This window comes from Mauremys reevesii, linkage group 1 (assembly GCF_016161935.1).
Source record: "Mauremys reevesii isolate NIE-2019 linkage group 1, ASM1616193v1, whole genome shotgun sequence".
Lineage (NCBI taxonomy): Eukaryota > Metazoa > Chordata > Testudines > Geoemydidae > Mauremys > Mauremys reevesii.
Genome location: NC_052623.1, coordinates 188,890,007 through 188,914,097, shown reverse-complemented (window position 1 = coordinate 188,914,097; position 24,091 = coordinate 188,890,007). Strand labels below are relative to the sequence as shown.

Below are 24,091 nucleotides of genomic sequence, written 5' to 3'. Positions count from 1 at the left end.
CCTTAACCCTGATCTGTTTATTTATGACAGCTTGGGTGGAAGATCTCCAGAGAAAACGGAGGGCAGGGTGTGATAACACAGTGGTCCAATTTTCAAAGAGGTGACTGCTCAAGTGCACGTGCACTTTTGCATTAGCCTGACTTAGGCACACAGAGCTCCCGATGCATGTGCATAATGGCAGTTTGCATGCTCTGGATGGGCACACTCAGAAATGCCTGTGAACTGCTTTGAAAATGTGGAGCACTAGAACTCATCCTTCCTGCATGGTGCTGGGGGACACTGTGCTGAAGGTGCAGTCTTTCAGATGAGGTGCCAAATCAAGGTTCTGACCACTTGTGGTCTTAAAGACACCGTAAAACTTTCCTGAAGAATGGAGGTCCTAGCCCTGGTGTCCTCACTTAATTCCAGCTTGGGTAATTATGTGCTCTCTAAATTTTCCTTTCATTTTCAACAGGATACAATGATCCCCCTTATTTCTGCTTTCCAGCCTTCTAGGTCCCATGGGTTGGGAGATGAAGTTGGGATGGCGGTAGGAGGGGAGACCCCTTGAGTTTGACAGATGGATCAGGGGAGAAAAGAAGCTTGTGGGCTGAGAGGTGGCAGCAAGGGAAGGACAAGAGCCTCTGAGTTCGGTTTGGAAAGGAGAGAAGCCAGCTGTTTGGACAGGGGAGAGAAGGGGAGTTTTTAGGTCGGACAGCCCGACTTGTGAGAGATGAGTGTCCCAAACTGCTCTTTGAAGACAGCAATGAGTGTGAGTGGTCTATTCCTCTCAGGATCAGGTGCCTAGAGGAGCTTCTTAAGGCCCTCTTCTTGATTGACTGATTTTGATGGCAGCACAATTGAAGTCTTCAGGCTGGATTTTGCTACCCTTGATCCCTCTGAGAACGCCTTGCACAGCTACTAGCCAGTGCTGTTTGTCCCTAGCTGGCTTCCTGTGTTCCTTCTCTTCTCTGATAAACCAATGGGCGTGGGGTGTTCCCTTGACTCCACCAGCTGGTAAAACAATAGTTTTTCAACGTTTATAGTTGACCATACATTTCCTCCCACCCCCACCCCTCAAACACACAGAATTCCAAGCAATGGCTCACGTTTGTTTTGGGAATCTCTGTGATAGCTGACAGGCAGAAGTTGGGATGGAAACCCATAGATGTTGGCAGCTCATTCTTTCATTCTTGGACACATAAGAGAAGATACATGAACAAGAGGAGATGGAATCAGAACTTTATTAGGACAAACTAGGCACAGTTGTTTAAAATCTCTTGTTCAAGAGAGCACACGTTTTTTCCTGATTCAAAAATACATGTACATAAATCACTTACAAACTAAAATGTTTTCCTCCTGGTTCATGTGCAGGCAATTGTACCAAACCACGCACTGCATCGGACTCAAGGGGTGACAATCACTTTCAACAGCAGGTATCAGAGGGAATAGATCAGTCCTGTCTTAAATCACTCCAAGCCCATACACACACAATTCAACGATTTATAAGCAGCTGCACATGTTCAAAAGGGCAAGGTAAATGCAAAGGAGTAGGTTGGACTAGGCTAGTTTATCCTCCAAAGATGGAAAGATAAACTTAATCCCCTTGTTTCAGTTCTGCAATGACCAAATGAATGGAGGTCAAGGTTGGGTTTGGGGACTAGGAACCATCCTAAGTGGTGCTTGAACAGCCTTGCTTTGGGATCCTTGTTTATCTCATTGCCAGTGTTGCCATCTGATGAGGGCTCAGGGTGACCTCCATGGTGAAAAGAATCGGTGTGTTTGTCGATTTCTTAATGAATAGTTGCCTATCATAAGAACTGGCAGACTCAGCAGAGCGGCCAAGGACTGACTGACTCATGGAGGCCAGACAGTACTCTCACTCTAGAATGAAGTTGTGGTTCATTAGCCGGGCAATGGGTTCATTAGCCAGGTGGAGGAAGCTGGCACAACCACTGCCTGTGCTGTAACTCTTCTGAGGATGAACAGAGGACATCACTCTCCAGGGCTGTCAGTCTAGCACCCTTTCAAAAGAACTAAATGTACTTAAAATATTTGTTAAAGAGAAAAAAAAATCATGTCTTTCCACACCATAGTCCCTCCTTTTTCCAGTGACATATTTGCATCCATGGGAAAATCTATTTATTTTGGTTAATTGGACATTTCTCTTGAAACTAGTCTAATAAGTATCTTGGGAAAATTCCTTAGGCCCTTTCAACAGGTAGTCTGGGTAATATCCCAGGGATGCCAGGGTCTGTCCGCTGGCCTGACCCTGGGATGAAGGTATTTCCATAGGTGGACACTAAGGCACTTTATTTTTTTGAGGAAACAGACAATTCTTAACTACTAGTCAAATCTTGAAGGGGCTACATACATAGTGTCAAAAATTCAAGTAGAATTCATTGCACAGTTACATGGTATAGGTAAGGCAAGGTGGTATAATGTGCAGAGGCGGCTCTTTGTATTTTGCTGCCCCAAGCACGGCAGTCAGGCGGCTTTCGGCAGCATGCCTGCGGGAGGTCTGCCGGTCCCATGCCTTTGGTGTACCCGCCACCGAATTGCCGCCGAAACCATGGGACTGGCAGACCTCCTGCAGGCATGCTGCCGAAGGCAGCCTGACTGCCGCCCTCACGGTGACCAGCAGGCCACGCCCCATGTCCTGCCGCTCCAGGCACACGCTTGGTGCGCTGGTGCCTGGAGCCATCCCTGATAATGTGTCTGGGCCCAGGCATGGAAAAGGGAAGAGAGAGAGCAAAATATAAAGCATTTTATTCAAAGACCTAGTGTTTTATTTCTGTTTTTCTCAGGAGAGAAAAGTTGTAACTTGGTGTGCTTGCAAAGTGGATTTAGCTCCATGTTAAAGTAATTCCAACGCAACAGTGAGGTGGCCAGTGTATGGCTTGGTGAGTTCAATATTGCAGCTCATGGCCAGCCTCATTTTTAAAGGGGAGATGCAATCTCTGGAGATTACAGGTCCTGCTAGCCAATGTTCCATCTCTATCTGACTAGGAATGGCAGGTCCTGTGGTCCCTGTAGGTGGCGCCTCTCCATTAAATATGAGGTTGGCTAGCATCTGCTGTATTTTCTGCAATTTAAGTGCTGTGTTCAGGCTCCTGGCAAGTTGCCAGTCTGCCCTCTATTGGGAAAGTTTGCCCCTCCCTGTTCTAAAGCTTAAGAAGTGCTGTCTGGAGTAGGGCAGTGCCATTCACTAAAAAGGAGCAGAGGGCCATAAAACAGAGAGCAGAATGGCAGGAGTTCAAAGGCCACACTGCAGAAGTTTTGCTTAGCATTGAGGCTTTCCCTCCCTCCTTGCCCCACCTGGCAACAGGTCACACAGACAGGTCATCTGACCTAGCCTTACTGCTGGCGCGGCTGGTCTTGCTGGGCCTGCGTTTCTCATTGAAATAGCCATTGGAGACCTGGTGGGGGGCAGAGTCATTGGGTGCCTCAGGACTCTGTGCATAGTTGATCTGGATAAATTGGCCTTCTCCAGCTGCATTCTCTTGACTGTGGACCCTCTCAGTGGCAAAGTTGTCCGTGTTCTGCTGAGAGGCCATTTTATTGCTGAAAGGGCTGATGAATTTCCCATTGGGATTGACCAAACACTGATTAAAATCTGGAGGGGGAGTGCAACTTTGAGCCATCTCCACTTGGGGTGCAGGCTCCAGTTTGCCAGCAGCCATAGTGGGGCTGGGTTTGTAAGATTTAGCACACTTCTGCTTGGCTTTTTTCCACCCCAGGTGGTACAGCTCGGCCAGGCTCAACAAGAGCGACAACACCGCCACGGACAGCATGAAGATGATGAAGACGTTCTTCTCTGTGGGACGTGAGACGTAGCAGTTCACGGGGTGAGGGCAGGGGTCCCGGTGACAGGTGTACAGGGTCTGCAGGAAGATCCCGTAGAGGATGTATTGTCCAACGATGAAGGCCACTTCCATAGTGATGCGGATCAAAATGCTGTAGACATAGGTGTTCAGCAAGCTACCCTGGAGTATTATTTTTCCACTTGATTCCTCCCCACTGGAGAGCTCTGCCTTCTCTGCCACAGGGTACTCCTGTTGGTGGTAAGAATCGCCACTGCTTCTAATCCCCTTTGGCCTCATTTCTGCCTCCTTCATTTTTCTCTTCTCCTCTATGCGCACCGTGTGCATCGCATGCCCCATGTACACCAGGGACGGGGTGGAGACGAAGATGACCTGAAGGACCCAGTACCTGATGTGGGAGATGGGGAAAGCCTTATCATAGCAAACGTTCTCGCAGCCAGGCTGCCGGGTGTCACACATGAAGTCAGACTGCTCATCTCCCCATGAGGACTCCGCCGCTGTGCCCAGCACCAGCATCCGGAAGATGAAAAGCACGGTCAGCCAGACTTTCCCCACCACGGTGGAATGCTTGTGGACCTCTTCAAGGAACTCTCCCAGGAAGGTCCAGTTATCCATCTCTGCTCAGTGGAGCCACAGCCTCTGTGGAGAAAGGATGGTGAGAGAGAGGTTCTGAAACAGTTGAGGGGAACTCATTACTTAAATCAGAAAATGCTGCATTTGAAAGGCACTGAGAGTCCGTTAGGAATCTGCTGTGAATGTGTGTACTGAAACACCCTTGTGAAAGAAACTCTCCCTACCCCCACTTCAGTGCATTATAGCTGTGTAAGTTCAGCATCTGGCTTTGAGCCTCACTGCTGAAGACAGGACACAAAATTAGATGGTTCATTGATCTGTTCTGGTTGTGGTAGCTTCTATAAAGTGTACATTAGTATAAAGACTACAGAGTGTTAACTGGGCTGCTAAACTATTTGAGATGTACCAGACTTTATTCTTGGTTCAGGAAATATTTACTCTGTGATCTGAGCTTAAATTTATCCTCTGTGGAATCTGCATCTAAGGTGGTTCTCCTTCTGCTGTATGGATAGCAGAACTGTTCTCCTGGGATTCCCCAAATGTACTGATACTTTGAGAGGTGAGATTTGAATCCAAAGCTAGGACTGAGCAATATCCTTTCACTTCCTCTTGCATATGCTGGCCCTCTGCTCTAGCCTATTTTAAATGGATACATCAGTGGCACAGATGTGCTAGATGTTTGAAATGCATGCAGCATCTTCTTATTCTGCTGGGTTTCATTTCAGAATTGAGTGCCACCATTAAAATAAATGTGTAGGGAACCCCCCCTGCTCCCAACCAAGCTCTATGATTTCATTTTGTTGTTGCTATGTGTAGTTAATTCCAACATTTTCAGTCATAAATCATAAACATTTTCTGGGCCATCAATGATCTCAGGTCCCCTTCCAATCTTGTAATCCAAATTCTGATCTTTGTTCTTGCTTCAGAACACCCCTTTGTCTGATACAGGAATGCTGTAAAATCTTAGCATCAGGCCTTGCTATTTTTAAGTTTGTAAGTCAAAATTCATTATTCAGGTGAAAAGAAACCTCCCTCTGAGAGGTACCATGGGACTAAAATTATCTATAAAGACCATTAGTTAGTTATAAAGATCAGATAAGAGGCATGGAAAGATGATCTTGTACTGAAAGCTCAGGGTTAGGAATTGAGAGATCTAGTTTCTGTTCTGTCCCAGACTCTGCTAGACTCCCTCTGTTCACGTCACTTAATCTCTCTGTGCCTCAAATCTCCATCTGTAATATGGAAATAATGGGCTTGATTCAGCCTTATTGTAACTCTGGAGTAAGAGAGATACAAGAGAGATTAATTACACTCACCGTACCTACCTTATAGGGGCATTATGTGGCAAACATCTGTAGAAGAAGTTGTGATCCAAGAGCAGATGTGCTATAGGAGTGTACAGTGTTTTGATGTAGATAATATGCCCACTAAAACACCCCTTTCAAAGACAAAGTATCTTATGACCTCTTAACAAATGGAAAACGTATTAACTACAATGGCAAGGTAATAAGAATCACCGCATGAGGGAAATACGGACACCACAAAGGTCCAGAAATGTAAGTCTTTCCTAATCATCCTTTGTCTTATCTACAAGTGCTAATGACTCTCCCTGAGCAAAGATTGTATAGCTTCTGTGGAGAGTGGACTTTATTGAATTGTGAAAATTACTGCAGCAATATGGTTGAGATTTTACATGCACAAAAGTTGACGTATACAAGGACATGATTATTATAGGAACAATAAGTTACCCCCTTGTTAAATAGTGTGAGGAGTAAAATGTAACACTGCACATGGTGCTTATACTACAATATATATGGACAGTGTCCTCCAGTTACAGCTCATCATGAGCTTAATCCTCAAAACTGGCTTTGGCTGCTCTGTGCTGCTGCAGGATGCACTTAAGGGACAGCCAAGAATTCCCCCTGATAGAGGAGAATTACTAGGTGGCTGTTCACTTCCCCCACTCCATGTAGGGATTGTTTCAGGATGGGGATGGGGCATGCCACAAATTGGACTGGGCAGGGTGAGTGGATGGGGCTCAGGCTGATCCTGTATGGCACACCTGCTTCCATACTAGACCACTTCAGTTGCCATAACTTAGAGCCACCCTGAGGCTGCTCTAAATTATACTAGAGGCTGTTTCACCCTCCAGCCATCTCAGAATTTGGGGAGCAGTAAAGTGGCTTAGTCACCTATTTGCGTCCCACAGGTGCACTGGGTGTAAATTTGGTGCCACCGAGGATCTGTCCCACTGTCTGAATTTTCTGACTTTACTTCATATAGAGTTTCAATGTTGTGGGAAAACACTATAAGCAGACAAAGAATTAAATGTAGGTTGATATGTTGGTGATATGAGTTATTTATAAATAGTTACTATGAAATGATGGATCATGTTTCTTGGATGTTGCTTGGTAACTCCATAATGGGAATGATGTGGTATCTACCCTGTTATCTCCAGATAACTCTGTAAATAGTCTGTTACCAGTGAGTCCAATGTGCCATGGCATAGTTTATATATGAAATGTTTTTTCCACAGGGCACAGCGTAGCGAGATTTAGCTGTACACTTTTCTCTCATCTTATGCATGTGCATATCCACTACTTGCATATGTTCCTCTAGGATTCTGCCTTTGCTAGGGAGCCTCCCATAATTTGAAGTAGATGGGTGACTGATACTGCCAATACGATTATATCCTATCAACACTGGTTAATGCTAGTTGACTTTTCTCTGTATACCCTGTTTGCTAAGGCAAAAATTTCCCGTGCCCTCTTTTGCATTAAAGTGTTAAATCCAAATAGTTGCCACACTGGTCTTCTGTGGACTTGAATCATGGATTTAGCTCAACTTCTCATCAGTTCTAATGGTTTCTGTCACACACTGGAATTGTGTACAGTGGTCCGATGTTTCCAAAGTACTAAAACTTGTTGCTCAAGTTATAGGACTCTGCAGTTCTAGACATGAATTAAATATAAAAATCTAAATTAATGCAAGATTAAGGTGAAAAAATAAAGTATATGAAAAATCCAGAAATAATGGAAAGAGTTATTGGAGTAACATTAACTTACCCACATTACACATTCATAATATTTCCCCATGACTAATTGGACTGTTTAAATACATACCTAACTTTATACTATGAGTTGAATCTTCACTAGAAAGAAAGGTGTGTTTTTAATTCAAGTAGCTAATGTGAGGTAAAATTCTACTGAAGACTACTCCTGGGGGAATTCTGTGCCCTGTGGGGAGGAGGTGCAGAATTCATACCTTCTGCAGATTTCTTGGCTTACCCGCAGAAAAATGGGGGAGCAAAGAAATCTGTGCGGAACACAGCCTGGGCACATCTGCTGGCAGCAGCCAGCAGCAGAGAGATCACTGCTGGGGGGAGGAGGGAGGCTGGGCGTGCGTCCCTGGAGAGACATTAAGGGGGTGGGGCTGGGTGCCAGCCTGCGTGCCAATGAGTGAGTAGGGTGACCAGATGTCTCGATTTTATAGGGACAGTCCAGATATTTGAGGCTTTTTCTTATATAGAAGCCTATTACCCCCCACCCCTGTCCCGATTTTTCACACTTGCTGTCTGGTCATCTTAAAAGAGAGACACTCACTCTGTCCCTCTTGTCCCTGTTGCTGCATCCTGGGCTTGGAAGTGTAGTGTGAAGCAGGCTCTGTCCCTGAGGCAGAGCAGAAATGTACCAGCTAAACAGGCAGGCTGCTGATGTTCCCATTGTTAGTTAATTAAGGCTCCTTTACCTTGCCAGAGTGGTGTAAAGGAGCCTTATTGTGTATGACAATAACGGAATCCTCAGCTAGGAAGATCTATGTGCTTTCTCCCTTTTTTCCTGTGCCAGAGAGGCACAATGGGTTAGATTACAGCTCAGGATCTATTTTACTTATCCATTTAAAAAAAAATGCCGGACAATGATTAGCAAAACTGTATGACTTTCTTGTATGAAAGTCTGAACAATTTAAAGTGACATTCTACTTTACAGAACACCAAACACCAAAATAAAAGTAATGTAATTTAAATGAAAATCCAGGATTATAACTGGAATGCGGGGTCTTGGTTACCAAGTATTTGTAACTTAACTTTCACGTGTTTAGGAAATGCTGAACAGTTATTGTGATTGTTTTTCTGTATGGTGGTTTAATAAATTACCCAAATAAGTGAAACTGGTGTGATTATATTGCATTATTTTGACAAATAAAATATGCAGAATTTTGCACTTTTTGCCACAGAATTCCCCCAGGAGTAGAAGACACTCCAGTTTGGAGTTTTTATAGGAATGAGCTGACTGAGGCAAACTCTAGGCTCCTTCATAGGGCTTGGCTACACTTACAAATTTGCAGCGCTGCAGCAGGGTGTGAAAACACACCCTCTGCAGCGCTGCAAATTGCGGCGCTACAAAGCGCCAGTGTAGTCAAAGCCCCAGCGCTGGGAGCCGCGCTCCCAGCGCTGTCCGTTATTCCCCACAGGGAGGTGGAGTACGGACAGCGCTGGGAGAGTTTTCTCCCAGCGCTGGCGCTTTGACTACACTTAGCGCTTCAAAGCGCTGCCGCGGCAGCGCTTTGAAGTTTAAGTGTAGCCATAGCCATAGTCTTTAACTCCACCTGCTAACATGAAAATGCCATACAGCCTTTCTTCACTAGGGTTTTACCTCATGATAACAGGTTTCAGAGTAGCAGTCGTGTTAGTCTGTATCTGCAAAAAGAACAGGAGTACTTGTAGCACCTTAGAGACTAACAAATTTATTTGAGCATAAGCTTTCGTGGGCTACAGCCCACTTCTTCGGATGCATAGAATGGAACATATATTGAGGAGATATATATACACATAAGAGAGCATGAAAAGGTGGGAGTTGTCTTACCAACTCTGAGAGGCCAATTTAGTAAGAGAAAAAAAAACTTTTGAAGTGATAATCAAGATAGCCCAGTACAGACAGTTTGATAAGAAGTGTGAGAATACTTACAAGGGGAGATAGATTCAATGTATGTAATGGCTCAGCCATTCCCAGTCCCTATTTAAGCCTAAGTTGATTGTATCTAGTTTGCATATCAATTCCAGCTCAGCAGTTTCTCATGGAGTCTGTTTTTGAAGCTTTTCTGTTGCAACCACACATCACTGAACAAAAACTCTAACCCAGGAACCTATCCTTGCAACAAAGCCCGATGCCAACTCTGTCCACATATCTATTGAAGTGACATCATCATAGGACCTAATCACATCAGACACGCCATCAGGGGCTCATTCACCTGCACATCTACCAATGTGATATAGGCCATCATGTGCCAGCAATGCCCCTCTGCCACGTACACTGGCCAAACCGGACAGTCTCTACGCAAAAGAATTAATGGACACAAATCTGACATCAGGAATCATAACACTCAAAAACCAGTAGGAGAACACTTTAACCTGTCTGGTCATTCAATGACAGACCTGCGGGCAGCAATTTTTCAACAGAAAAGCTTCAAAAACAGACTCCATGAGAAACTGCTGAGCTGGAATTGATATGCAAACTAGATACAATCAACTTAGGCTTAAATAGGGACTGGGAATGGCTGAGCCATTACATACATTGAATCTATCTCCCCTTGTAAGTATTCTCACACTTCTTATCAAACTGTCTGTACTGGGCTATCTTGATTATCACTTCAAAAGTTTTTTTTCTCTTACTTAATTGGCCTCTCAGAGTTGTTAAGACAACTCCCACCTTTTCATGCTCTCTGTATGTGTATATATATCTCCTCAATATATGTTCCATTCTATGCATCCGAAGAAGTGGGCCGTAGCCCACGAAAGCTTATGCTCAAATAAATTTGTTAGTCTCTAAGGTGCCACAAGTACTCCTGTTCTTCTTACCTCATGATAGTTAACTAAGTTAAAAACATACCTTTTATTTGTAGTGAAAACAAGGCCTGTGTGCAATGTGGCAAGTTGATAATATTATGAGAACCTATCTTTTCCATTTCCACACATTTGTGTCTTTAAATTTAATAACCTTAAAATTAATGTGAGTAGTTAATTCTTTGTGCATTTTTAATAGTCTTAACAGTGAAGTGAAAGTCGTAGCTGCTGTTCTGCTGTCTGTGATGTCACAGAAGTAGGACTTTATTGGGCTCTGCTAAAATCTTAGCAGATGCCTATGGAGCATACTCAGAAGAGTTTATTTTCAATCACTGACCATTTTATTTGCTTGTTAATTCATCCACCCTGCAGCTTAAATTCTTCCTCACTGAAGACCAGTCCCATTATAAGACTGGAGGTTTTTGTTTAGCTGTTTTTTAGTTATTAGCATAGGCGGCAGGTTTGTATAATTTTTGGTGGGGCCCAAAATGGTGGTGCCCCCCCGCTCCCGCCCTGTAAGCCGATATAAAATGAAGCTACAACGCATCAGTGCCACAAGATTACAAGGGTCAATTAAAAGTGGAAAGTCAGAAGCAGCACTTGCCTACTTCAATATACGGTATTATATTTTGTTGCACCTGTTGTGATGAAGTGGGAATGTTCTTAATATTTTCTCTGAATACTGTGTGGGTGCCTCAGTTTCCCCTGCAAGATGCCAACTGAAGGTGTTGGGGACAAAGAGATCAGGTGGCCTCCCTGTCCGGAAGAGACATAGAGGCCAGAGGAGGGAGTGTCAGTTTGGAGCTGGCTGGGGAAATGGGGAGAGACCCAGAACTTGGTTCTGGGCTCCCCACCCCCCCAAGATGGACCTGACAGAGGGGTTCTGTTTTCTGTACCAACAAGCTCTGTTTAAACTGTGTTCCCGTCATCTAATAAACCTTCTGTTTTACTGTCTGGCTGAGAGTCACATCTGACTGCGGAGTTGGAGTGCAGGGACCTCTGGTTGCCCCAGGACCAGCCTGGGCAGACTCGCTGTGGAAAGTGCATGATGTGGAAGGGCATGCTGAATGCTCCGAGGTCAGACCCAGGAAGGTGTAAGCTTCTTGCCCTGGAGACAGTCTGCTCCGAGAGAGGAGGCTCCCCCAGAGTCCTTACTGGCTTTGTATGGAGTTGTTCCAAAGCATCACAGCATCTCCTTCCACACCGGGCACTTCCCAGAAGTCCGCACAGGCACTGACACTCCCTCCTCCGGCCTTTGTCTCTTTTCCAGGCATTAGGAGGCCACCCAATCTCTCTGTTCTCCAACACCTTCAGTTGGCACCTTGCAGGGGAAACTGATTTGGGAGAAATGAAGTAAAAGCTGCCCAAACCGAGCTTGAGCACTCCTGAATTTTGAGGTGTTCAAATCTGGAAGGCAGGTGCTGGGGGTGGGAGAGGGCTGTGGGCTCCATGGGGGAGCATGGCAGCAACTGTCTGGAGCTGCACGGAGCCAGACACGCTGGTCTGAGTGGCACAGTAAACGGTTTGGGGGTTGGAGAAGAGGTAGAGGGTTCCGGGGGGCAGTCCCATCTTTGCAGAGTCCCATCACCTGATATCCAGATGACTCAACAAAAGAGCTCTGGATATGCATACAGAGTCTTAGAATCGGCTGCCCTGTTACAGTCCCTTAGGCTGCTAACTTTATACTGGATCAACAGATGAGCTGTGTGCACTCATGAGATCTTGGCAACAGTGGAAGTTCAGCAGAGAAAGTGTATGTGACAAAGACCAGCTGTGTACAAAATGATGGCCATCCCAGTTTTAATCATCATCTGGAACAATATTAATGTTAGGGGAAACCAAATATCAAAGAGCCGGACTACACATGGAATCCAACCAACTTTATGCCTTGCGACAGAAGAATTTTCAGATAAAAATGCTTCACCAAAAGCAGCACGTGTTAGAACATCAAACTGGCCTGAGTACAAAGCACTCATATCGGCTGTCATTTGTGTTACCTTCTTCTGGAAGAGGTAAGTGTTCAAGTTCCTAGTTTCCCTTTATTGATAGCACATGCTCTGAATGACAGACAGGCAGTATTTATGCACTATTACTTCTTGCTCTGGATGACACACTGACCTTGACAGACAGGTGATGGCTTCAGGGAAAGGTTAAGAAATTCACACTGATGAGGTAGGTGGGTGTGGCTGTTACAGCCACAAGTTTCTGCACTTCGCAATTTCTTTCTTCCCCTAAGCCTTCCCTCCTCTTCTGCGCTGGAGATGCCAAAAATCCACTAGCTCCCCTCTTTGGAGGATTGGCTGGAATATCAGTGGCAGTGACATAAATAGCTGAGCTCAACACTTTGCACTAACTTTTCCCACAAAAAGGTGACAGGAGGATGCTGGCCCTGCAGGATGTTTCTAATATTAGTGGAGAGACTGATTATAGCAATGCATCAGCTTCATCTAGGCTCACTTCTCCCCTTTAAATGGCATGGGACCCTGATTTGGACACACTGACCATGTACATTCAAAGAAACTCTCAGGCAAATATTTATTTGTCTGCCAAAGGTCTGTTAACTGGAGAGAAAATAGTGGCTTGATCTCTCATGTATCTGACATCTGGTTGAAGTGGGGCCGAGGTGTGGTGGGGAAGTGGGAGATGTCAGGGAACTGGAAGATCATACACCAGGTAAGAATTGGCAGGGTAGAGCGCCTCCCCCTCCCAACATGCATCCTACACTGGAGAGAAAGGTGTATTTGGTGGAGGAGCCTGCTTTGCTGGCTTTCCCCCAGTGAAGGGAACCATTCCCTCAAAGGGGAGATTTTCAGTTGTCCAGTTACGGCCAGACTCTCTGGCTCCTTTGCGCTGCCTGAGCAGGACAAAAGGAGCTGCATGGGAAGTGAGAATCTGGCCCTCATGTCCTGCAGAGGTGCTAATCACTTGCCGGCCATTCGCACACAGAGAGTGCTTTTAGCTGTCCAGATCCCATCACAGACAGACAGAGCTCAGATAATAACACTTTTCCATAATACCGCTCATCTGTGTATCTCAAAGCACTATGGAATTAAGCCTCATAACACCCTGTGAAGAAAGAAGGTGCCATTATCTTCATTATGGAGATGGAGGAATTGAGGTGGAGAGAGACTAAGGCCCAGAAGTGCCTAACTCCCATTGAAATCATAGGAGTTGGACACCTAAATACTTTTGAGGATCTGGGCCAAAGTGGCTTGTTCAAGGCCGCACATTGAATCGGAGGCAGACCTGGTGACGGAGCCCTGACTCCCAAACCTATATACTATAGACTGCTACAGACTGGACAGAGAGCTCTGCTTTAACAGATTCCATCACAAACTGGAGCTCAGGCTCAAACTGGGACCTGGTGGTCTCTTGACACTAGGAAGAGCTTCTTCGAGGGAAACTAACAGGGACTACACCTTGCCATCCCGCCATCCTCAACATATACACTGGCTGAGCCAGTAAGGGGCTCATCTCAAGAGGATGTCACTTGTTGAATATTTTACAGGCCACCGATCCAATTAGAGTGCCAGAAAGGTAGAAGAGATCCTTTCTTTCAGGAATATATACAGCCTGCATCCACTGGATGTTGCTTTTTCTCAGTGCCAGGGTCTGGAATGGAGGGCTTCTCCCATCTGTGTAGTTAATCCACCTCCCCAAGAAGCGGTAGCTAGGTCAACAGGAGAATTCTTCTGTCAATCTAGAGCTGTCTACACCGGAGGTTAGGTTGGTTTAACTGTGTCGTTCAGGGATGTGGATTTTTCACACTCCTGAGTGACATAGTTATGCTGACCTAATTTCCTAGTGTAGACCAGTTCTTTTTGGGGAGGACAGATATATGTTAAAATAGGAGTGATAATGCAGAAGAGTGAGAAATGCACCTGTCAAAGTAGGTGTGCCCCTTAAAATTCAGGAGGTGTCTGACAGTTGGAGCATAAAGTGGTACTAAAACCTAACACAGCACTGTGTGATCCATCTTTACTGACATTGGCTGTTTCATATGCAGTTACAGAGAACAAGCACTGACTAGTCAGGTGATGTCTTCCCAATCGTTCGTGTGTGTGTGTGTGTGTGTGTGTGTGAGAGAGAGAGAGAGAGAGAGAGAGAGAGAGAGCAGCCTGGTCTTCCTTACCAAGGCATGCAATGAAACAGACTAGTTTCCAGGCTTTGTGCCAATGGGCAGATCTGTGCATAGGTCTGGACCAGCCTGGTTCCCAATCACTCTTGCTTAATAGAGTGGACTTGCATGTTCACTCAGGTTCTTCTCCATTCCCTTTGGCCAGGCTTGTGTGTAGGTCAGATGTCCCTCCACTCCCTAGTCCCCGTTCTCAGTTCATTGAGATGTTTGTGAGGATCACACTGATGCCCGGACCCTCAGCTCTTCCTTGATGAAGTGTCCTTTCCTTCCACACTCCAAATGTGGAAAATCTCAGAATACACAAAAAAGGGGAGTGAGAAGATAAGGCATTTGAATTAGTTCTCACCCCCGAACACACATGGCCCTCACTGAACACCTTCAGGTGGATACATCTGGGATATGTCATACATGCAAGGCAGCCTGATGCAGAACATTTTAATCTGAAGAGTTGGTGGAAATTTTAAACTTTTCCAGTTGCTGAGTATTATTGTTTGGTCTGTGGAACCTGATGCTTTCTGTTCTTGATCAGTGTAGAATCATGCATTACCATAGCCAAACTCAGCCCTGGTATAGTCAAGCTGAATTCAGTGGAGTAACATCAAGAATGAATTTGGCCCATAATATTTTAAAACCTTGATTTACAAGAAAATTTATTTTGTACACACACACACACACACACACACACACACACACACACACACACACACAGAGTTAAAGGCACCCTAATAAGGTTGCCAAGTCCACCACTCAACAATTAAGAAATGCCAGTATTAAGGTTACTTGTGCATTCTTCATTCAGCCCTTTTGTGTATATGCATTATAATACAGTCTGTAAGTACATGATCACATATTATGATTCCACAGGACCCCTGCTTCCTTCAGTGCTCAGGATGGATGATGCTCACTGAATGAGCAGGTATTTGATATTTTATTTTATCCTCCTTGTTCAGTGTAAGATTACATGCCTTATTTTACTACACATTATTCAAACCCTGCTCTGAAGCCAGAATTATTATTTCCTTGTGGGCTTTTCTATGGTGCTCATCACTATAGTTTTGAGTGCTTCATAAACACTAATTTATCTTCACAACGTCTCTGTGAGGTGAAGGGGTAGTATTATCCCATTTTACCGACAGGGAACGGAGCTACAGAGAGATTAAGGCCAAAAGGCCCCTTAATATTGGACGCCCAATTTGAGACACCTAGGACCTGCTTTTTCAGAGTACCTAGCACTACACGGCACTTCATAGGTTCAAAGCATAGGTGTCGACTTCTGCTCCTGCTGGTGGGTGCTCGACCTCCCTCTACCCCCAGCCCCACCCCTATTCCACCCCTTTCCCCAAGTCCCCACCCCCGCCCTGCCTCTTCCCACCCCTGCTCTGCCTCCACCCTGCCCCCATTCCACCCCCTTCCCCAAATCTTCACCCCTGTCCCGCATCTTCCCCGCCTCCTCCCTTGAGCACGCTGTGTCCCTGCTCCTCCTCTCCCTCCCGGAGCACCGCCAGACAGCTGTTTGGCGGCGGGCAGAAGTGCTGGGAGGGAGGGGAAGGAGCAGGAACACAGCACACTCAAGGGAAGAGTCAGGGAAGAGGCAGGGGGGAGCTTGGCTGCTGGTGAGTGGAGAGCACCTGCAAATTTTTCCCTGTGGGTGCTCCAGCCCCAGAGCACCCACGCAGTCGGCACCTATGGTTCAAAGCACAGTTCCCATTGACTTTAGTTGCTTCAGCTGTGTGTGCTCAGCACCTCTGTAAGTCAGAATACAGAAGTAGTGACCATCTGTGAAAAGTATGGTGACTTGTCTAGCATTGCACAATAGAAACTTTGTGGCAGAAACCAGTACGGCATCCAGTTCTTCAGGGCAGCATTCAACTGCCTTACCCATGAGACCGTCCTCTTTTCTCCTGCTATTCCCTAACTTATTCATCACACACCTTCCAGTGTCTGCATCAAATAAAGCAGGTGTCCTCAAAACACCAGCTTCTTTCACTACCCCAACCTGAATCATCCCCAGAGCTGCTAAGTCCTGTGCACTGAGTGAGGCAGGGAGCCTCTTTTTTTTTCTGGATGAAAAATACAATTTTATAGGAAAAATTTCAACCAGTTCAGCTCTCCAGGCATGTCAGTAATAGCACAAGCAATGCTGCCTTACAAACAGGGACAGAAGCACTGGTGTAGCAAAGCTCTCTCTAGTTCCTCCATTAGAAGAGGTTGACCCCTTATTCCTTTACAGATACAGCAGGCAGTTTGCTTTACAGTTTGCATTACTAATTGTATGGCTATAAGTATTTCTTTGTTTCAGGAAAGTCCTGGAGTGTAGAGTGTTGTTAACAAAGATCTCTCTGTTTTCTGTTAATAGCCAGAAAATTCATTTCTTATCTTCTTTGTATATTCTGATCCCAAAGATCGAAGTTTGCCAGATGTCTCCTGCGGGCCATTTCTAATTTTAAGACTTTGTCCTCATGCCTCACACAACAACACCCGAGGCGTGCTTAGATTTCCAGAAAGCCTTTGACAAGGTCCCTCACCAAAGGCTCTTACGGAAATTAAATTGTCATGGGATAAGAGGGAAGATCCTTTCATGGATTGAGAACTGGTTAAAAGACAGGGAACAAAGGGTAGGAATAAATGGCAAATTTTCAGAATGGAGAGGGGTAACTAGTGGTGTTCCCCAAGGGTCAGTCCTAGGACCAATCCTATTCAACTAGTTCATAAATGATCTGGAGAAAGGGGTAAACAGGTGCTAAAGTTTGCAGATGAAGAATTTTATTAAAGTGAATGTTTGAAATGAAATATACACGAGTTAAGAGGGAAGGTACTGTACATCTGGGGTCAGGCTTGGGTTATGAGGGGTTACAGATATCGTTTGTAAGGATGAAAACATACATACATATCGCATAACTGGCATAGACCCAGATTGGGGTGCAAGGGTTTTTAAAGTGTCAGTGGATAAGTGGGCTCGGGCACGCCACCCATGGAATGAATAAGGAGTCCAAGTCAGTATCGGTGTAGCGGATAAGTACATGGGTGGGTTGTGTCCCTTGGTCCATCAGGGAAGGAAGTGGGTTATTTCCCTGGTCGGTGGTCTCGGTTACTAAACTGCTCAAGATCGTTAAGACCGAAGCAGACTGTGAAGGACTTCAAAAAGCTCTCACAAAACTAAGTGACTGGGCAACAAAATGGCAAATGAAATTTAAGGTGGATAAATGTAAAGTAATGCACATTGGAAAAAATAACCCCAACTATACATACAATATGATGGGAGCTAATTTAGCTACAACTAATCATTAAAGAGATCTTGGAGTCATTGTGGATAGTTCTGTGAAGATGTCCACGCAGTGTGCAGCAGGATGTTGGAATCATTAAAAAAGGGATAGAGAATAAGATGGAGAGTATCTTATTGCCCTTATATAAATCCATGGTACACCCACATCTTGAATACTGCGTACAGATGTGGTCTCCTCATCTCAAAAAAGATATGCTGGCATTAGAAAAAGTTCAGAAAAGGGCAACTAAAATGATTAGAGGTTTGGAATGGGTCCCATATGAGGAGAGATTAAAGAGGCTAGGACTTTTCAGCTTGGAAAAGAGGAGACTAAGGGGGGAGATGATAGAGGTATATAAAATCATGAATGGTGTAGAGAAAGTGAATAAGGAAAAGTTATTTACTTGTTCCAATAATATAAGAATTAGGGGTCACCAAATGAAATTAATGGGCAGCAGGTTTAAAACAAATAAAAGGAAGTTCTTCTTCACACAGTGCACAGTCAACCTGTGCAACTCCTTGCCTGAGGAGGTTGTGAAGGCTAAGACTATAACAGGGTTTAAAAGAGAACTGGATAAATTCATGGAGGTTAAGTCCATTAATGGCTATTAGCCAGGATGGGTAAGAATGGTGTCCTGAGCCTCTGTTTGTCAGAGGGTGGAGATGGATGGCAGGAGAGAGATCACTTGATCATTACCTGTTAGGTTCACTCCCTCTGGGGCACCTGGCATTGGCCACTGTCGGTAAACAGGATACTGGGCTGGATGGACCTTTGGTCTGACACAGTATGGCTGTTCTTATGTGCCACATATGCTCTGGAATGCTCTGTGCCAACCATGCCGGACTGCTGAATTACTGATTCCTGCTAGTCTATTTTCAATACACTGAGATAAGTCAGAAAATGAGGCCAAATGAGAGCAGAATGTGTGAAATCTGAGTGAAGGTCAAAAAGGAAAAAGGGTTGGGATAGGAAGTCCTGCATTTTCTGGTAAGCTGCAAATTCCTTCTAGCAAAGCTCTGGAATTCCAGATCCCAAAGTATTGGGAGAAAATATAACATAGGGAGGAAAAAAATAGCTGATGCTTATAGTTGCAGAAATGTTTAGCATAGTTCCCAAGTGAACAGAGCTTCAGCGAGTCGGACGAGTATTTTGAACTCTGAACCCTCAGGAATTCTCTCAAACCAGTAGAATCAAAAGATGGGAAAATAAGTGTTTGCTCTCTCCTCTGGGGTGAGTTTCAGAGAAAGAGGAAATACATAGTTGCTTGGCTTATACTGAAAATGTAGCAACTGTGTCCAGGGATTGTAGAATAACTGTCTCCCTCTCACTCTTTCTCTCTCCCTCCCCCTGCCTCCCTCCCTCCCTCTCTTTATTCAGAGTTTTAGGACAGCATAGGCAGCAGCAATACAAACCTCCCACATATGCTACCCAACCAATGTACTTCACCCCTAACCTGTAGAAACCCCATTGCTTAGTGGTAAGACAGGAGCTCAGTAGTGGTGTCCCATTCAGTCTAAGGGCGTCTCATCTGAGTTTTGCCAATAGGCTGTTGATTTAGTCCCTTACAATGTGGTTATATATATTCTGTCAACTGGACTGCAACAACTACTCAATTTAGCTAGGCAATTGAACTGCCCTCAAAAAGTCACAAAATCCTCCAGAGACTTCGCTATTGCTGCATTGATTTAATGTGGAAGGTGCTCAGATACTATAGCTAGTTAGCTAGGTACAGTGCGATTATATAGGGTCACTACAAACCTTTGACAGGTTTGAACCAAGCAATTAGGAGATGAAAGGCTCTGTCTCCCATGACAAGCCCCGTCACTAGCTCTCCCACAGTGGGAAGAATAAAGGCAACAATTTCCAGCTGGTTATGTATTGAACTCTGTTACTATAGTACCACAAATATTCAATATTAAAAGGTAAACAATGCAAAATTTAAAAAAAACAAGTGGTAGTTGGGGGAAAATAGGTGCAAGAAAAGCTATTAAGGAGAATGGAAAGTGCTGAGTGTTTGTCTCTGTAGGGCTTTAAAGTTATCAGTTTTTAACTGGGTTTGCTGGGATTAGGATGTGAACCAAGAGGAAGTTCAAAGAACAAAGGGCTCACAACTCTGAGTCTCAGTTACTGCACATCGCACACAATACATGTGATAAGGAGACTTTACAGAGGTGGCACTGTACATTTCCATTGCTCTCCCTAGGAATGTCATGCAGCATTCTCAGGCTCTATGTAACGGCAGAGCTGGGATGTGACACCCTCAAGGAAATGAAACTGGAACATTTTAAAAACCATTCAGCATGCATTAGAAGAAAGCTGCTCCCAATCTACCATGTGAAGCATTTATACACTGGACCCTTGCAATAGCAAAAAGTTCCCCACACCCTCCTGCCTTAGGACAGCTTCCCTAAAAGCTGAGATTAACTTTAACCAGTGCTGCAGTCTGCACATTTCACTGTAATGAGGCTATTTGGGGCTTTCATTCCACCTCATTGAGAGTTATCCCAGCTCACTACCGACAGGTTCCTCTGTAACTATTGTAGTTGCTTGTAATGAAAGGAGTTAAGTTTTTAGAATGGCCATAATTGTCCTTAGTACTAGTCTGGATGTTATAGAAATAAATGGAAAAAAGAATGTGTGTCCAAGTTCGTATTCTTTTTATGGCTACCCTTATCTTCACCCCCACCACCATTTCCCCTTGAGTCTAGCAATGTGACTTCCCCCTGATACCTCTGCAGCTCTATTCTTTTTTTCTAAATGACATTTTTTACTTACCTGATGTTCAATATCTCCTCTCTGGTCTCCTCCTTCTTCCTGGGGCTCCTTCTTCTTCTTCTGTTATATTCTTCTTTTCAGTTTTTTGTTCTATACTCCTTTAATCTTTCTCTCTCTTCTCCCCTTCTTCTCCACCACTTTCTCTGTCTGTCATTTGTTTCCCCCCACCACCACTTTCTGCCTTCTCCCTCTTTCTCTCCAACTACTCCCTTTCTCTGTCTCTCTCTCCCCACTGTCCCTCTCTGTCTCCTCCCCACTGCCCTCCCCCACTTTTTCTCTGTTCTTTGCACTTTCTCTCTCTCAAATCCAATTATCCATCTTTTTTGCTTCTTTAAAAAAATATCAATTTCATGTGTTTTCCACCATTCTTGGGGTTTCTCTGTCACCCTGGTCTGTTCCTCACTGCAGACGCGTTGCACTGACTGCTGGCTTCACACTGTCCCGTCCAATTGCTAATACACATAGTTCATGCACCTCCTCTCTTAGATAACAAGCCTTGGTTTCAAACCTTCCTTTAAATTAAAAGAGATGGGGCTGCCCCCTCACTTATCCCAACCACAGCTAAGGAAGTTCCTATGGGACCAAAACTGAAGAGGGTGCTGGGTGGTGTTTTAGGACTCTCTTATTAAAACCCAACCAATCAAGCTAAGTTCCTGTGGTGCAGGGGAGGGTCTCTGATTTAGCCAAGCATACCTTGCACACCAGAAAAACAAAAGAAACATTCTAAATATAAATACATGCACAGCTCCAAAAGTTAAAATAAACCCCAAATACAGGATGCTTCATTTGGAGCACAGGAACATAGGAAATGCCATACCAGCTCAGACCAGAGGCGGGGCTCTCCAGAATCCCATCTTTGACTATGGCAGAGGATGGGGCAAGAAACCCCTTTATGGACAAATATGGAATGACCTGCCCACAGGGGACATGTCTTCCTAATCCCTTCACATAGAGGTTGCCTTATGTCCTAAAGCATGAGGGTTTATATCCCTTCTAAAAATGTTTTCATCCTAGCTAATGTTGGCTGTGCTCATTACCCATACTCATGTCTACTCCCATCGTTCATTTCTATTTAATGCTTGCCTTCAGTGCTGAAAACAAATGCTGAGATTCCAGCCAATCTGAGCTATGGCTGCTGGCAGAAAACAAACCTGATGAATGTGTGATGTGGGCTTTGGCAAAAGAAAACTATATTCTGCACAATGGTTTCACCAAACGCTTTCTCTGGTAGCCTTCCTTCCCTCCAGTGACCCCACATGTAGTCAGAAGTAGTTCTTCTTTCCCATCCACATTATACTTTTGCAGTGATCCTTACTTGCTTACATCAGCTAAAACAGATCAAGTCATTTGAGAAGCGAAGGTTGTTCTTGTGAACTGAGTGGAGGGCCAAGAACCAGGAGCTCCTGAATTCTAATCACAGCTCTGCCACTGATTTGCTGTGTGGCCTTGAGCAGCAAACTTAACTCTTGGTACTATATGTCCTCTTTATAGAAAAATCTTATGTAATAGAAAAGGGTAACTTTTCTACAGGTTTTGTTGAACCTTCATATGTTATTAAATAGAAAATTATATACCTGCTATGGAATTCAATTGTATAGACAAAAACAAACAAACAAAAATATGTGGAAAGGAGAACAATATTAAATTCTTTAGGTTATTTAGAGTCATTTCTATAGAGCCTTATTCAATTTCCACAGAGCCCTATTAGCCCCATGAATTTTGATAGGATTTGTCCATAAAGGCACATCTATAAAAATATGATAATAATACAGACCTAACTCACCAGGGTGGTTTTAGGATTGATTTGTTAATACTTGTTTGCTAGAGAGGTGCACACTGTTGTTATTGTTGGGTATGCTGTGGTTGTAATGAAACTGAAACTGCCCCTGCCCCTGGTGGTACTTTGCTGTACACACGGAGTGATCTGATCTGCTTTTCTTGGCTTAGTTCTTTATTTTTTTCACCCTAAGACTGAGCCAGGAGGATGCACGCTTCATTGGGTTGATCTGTAAACCCTGAATATAGGGGGTTCCTGTGAGGCTGTATATATATGTGTGTGTGTGTCTGTGTGTATCATGTATGGTGTGGGGCTGATCCTGTTATATTATGCGGTCACAGAGACCCCTGCCCACAACAGACCCGGGTTGTTCTGCTGCATGGATTGGAAGCAGCATTTAAGGAATCTGAGAGCAGATGAGCCTTTTTTTTGTAGTCACATTAATTCTTTTAGTATAAAATCTTTAACATTTTGAATTTAATAAGATGTTTGCCACCCACATCTCTCCCTGCCCCAAAGTATTAATCCAAGACAGGCACAGCAAAAAAAGGTGAGACACAAGAATGTCAGATTCATTTGAGTTCAGAAACAAAGTTTTAAAGAGTAAAAATCAGGGCAGATTTCCATCTCTGTAAGTCAGAAGCGAACATCTTTCCTGAAGTAAATGGTTAGTTGCAAGCCTTGTGTTAGCAGTAACAAAGCATTGCATTGCTTCATCTTCTGCTGCTGGTACTACTGACTACCTTTCACCTCCTTAGCATCTCAGAGAATCTCCAAGCATTTTGCAAACATGAATTTAATTAAGTCTCACAGCAGTCCCGCGAAGGTGAGAATTGTCTCCATTTTACAAATGGGGAAACTAAGTCATGGAGGGGCTAAGTAATTTGCCCAGGGCTTCAGCAAGTCATTTGCAGAGCCAAAAGCTGAACCCAGGAGTCCTGACTGGCTGCCTATCCCTGACTCTAGCCACCCGACACCGTTCTCCGTCTTATAAATATACACACTCTGGTTAAATCAATAACCGTCTCACACAAACATGTTATTTTGATATAATAATAAGAAAACCATAAACTGTTACCTCTTTCTGCTGATTCTGGACAGGTGAATGGAACAACACACAATGCAGGGGGGCGAAGGTTACTATTAGCTTTGGCACAGACTCTAGGGCAGGCTGGAACCCATCTCTCTGCTAGTGTCCAGTGCTCAGTCTGGCTCCTTGTCTGAGGGAGGACCCTTTAAATGGGGCAAACAAACCCCAGATGGCTCCTGGAACACAGCCTCTTGTACTCTGACACTAGCTGACTGGCTGGAGATTCCCTAAAGCTTGAAGGATATAAGCTGGGGGTTCCCAGCTCCTGCTCTCTGCCTGACATGCACTGGCAGCTGTCTGCCTGTTGCTCTTTAAAGAGTTGTCCAGGATCGGGATATAAATGTGATCTTACGCAGGCTGTATTGTAAGCAGTGACTTGGCCCAAGTTCAGCTCTTCCTCTGGCTCCCAGCTACTCTATTTTTAATGAAGGGTTTGGGGTTATCAGAAAGGAAGTCAAATTGTTTTAGGAAAACAATAGCAAAGCAACTAAAAGTTTATTAGCTTCCTCCCCGGGGTCTGGAACCAACTTGTCAAACTACTAAAAAGATGGCAGGGCTATTTATTTAAAGGGCTAATGACAAGCCTCACAATTTCAGTCCTGTTTGTCTTTGTGAAAACAAAGGAAAGTAAAAAAATAATATCAAAAGGGAGCAGACATTTCTAATCTGTGAAAGGTGCAAGTAGGAGTTTAGGGTGGGCAACTCAGGACAGCTGCTAGGGTTATGGTGGGATTTTCATGATAAAATGAAGGTCCACCCACACTTTTCTAAGGCACCACAAAAAATCTCCTTGCTGATGGAACTCTTCCATGCTAAGTCTTAGCTCAGCCTTT

General features: G+C 44.5%; 1 protein-coding gene across 2 annotated transcripts; it reads right to left on the bottom strand.

Annotated features, from left to right (window-relative positions):
- Positions 1-2,598: 2,598 nt before the first annotated feature.
- On the bottom strand, positions 2,599-23,574 carry GJA5 (gap junction protein alpha 5). 2 transcript variants are annotated; one of them, XM_039497015.1, is made up of 2 exons: positions 23,247-23,574; positions 2,599-4,442 (listed from the first exon to the last, which is right to left on the bottom strand). In XM_039497015.1, the coding sequence occupies exon 2, from the start codon at positions 4,416-4,418 to the stop codon at positions 3,309-3,311; it is 1,110 nt and encodes a 369-aa protein (XP_039352949.1). In that variant the 5' UTR covers positions 4,419-4,442; positions 23,247-23,574; the 3' UTR covers positions 2,599-3,308. The 2 variants fall into 2 exon arrangements, with proteins under 2 accessions (XP_039352949.1, XP_039352948.1); XM_039497014.1 differs by lacking the exon at positions 23,247-23,574 and adding an exon at positions 20,392-20,450.
- Between the last annotated feature and the right edge of the window lie 517 nt (positions 23,575-24,091).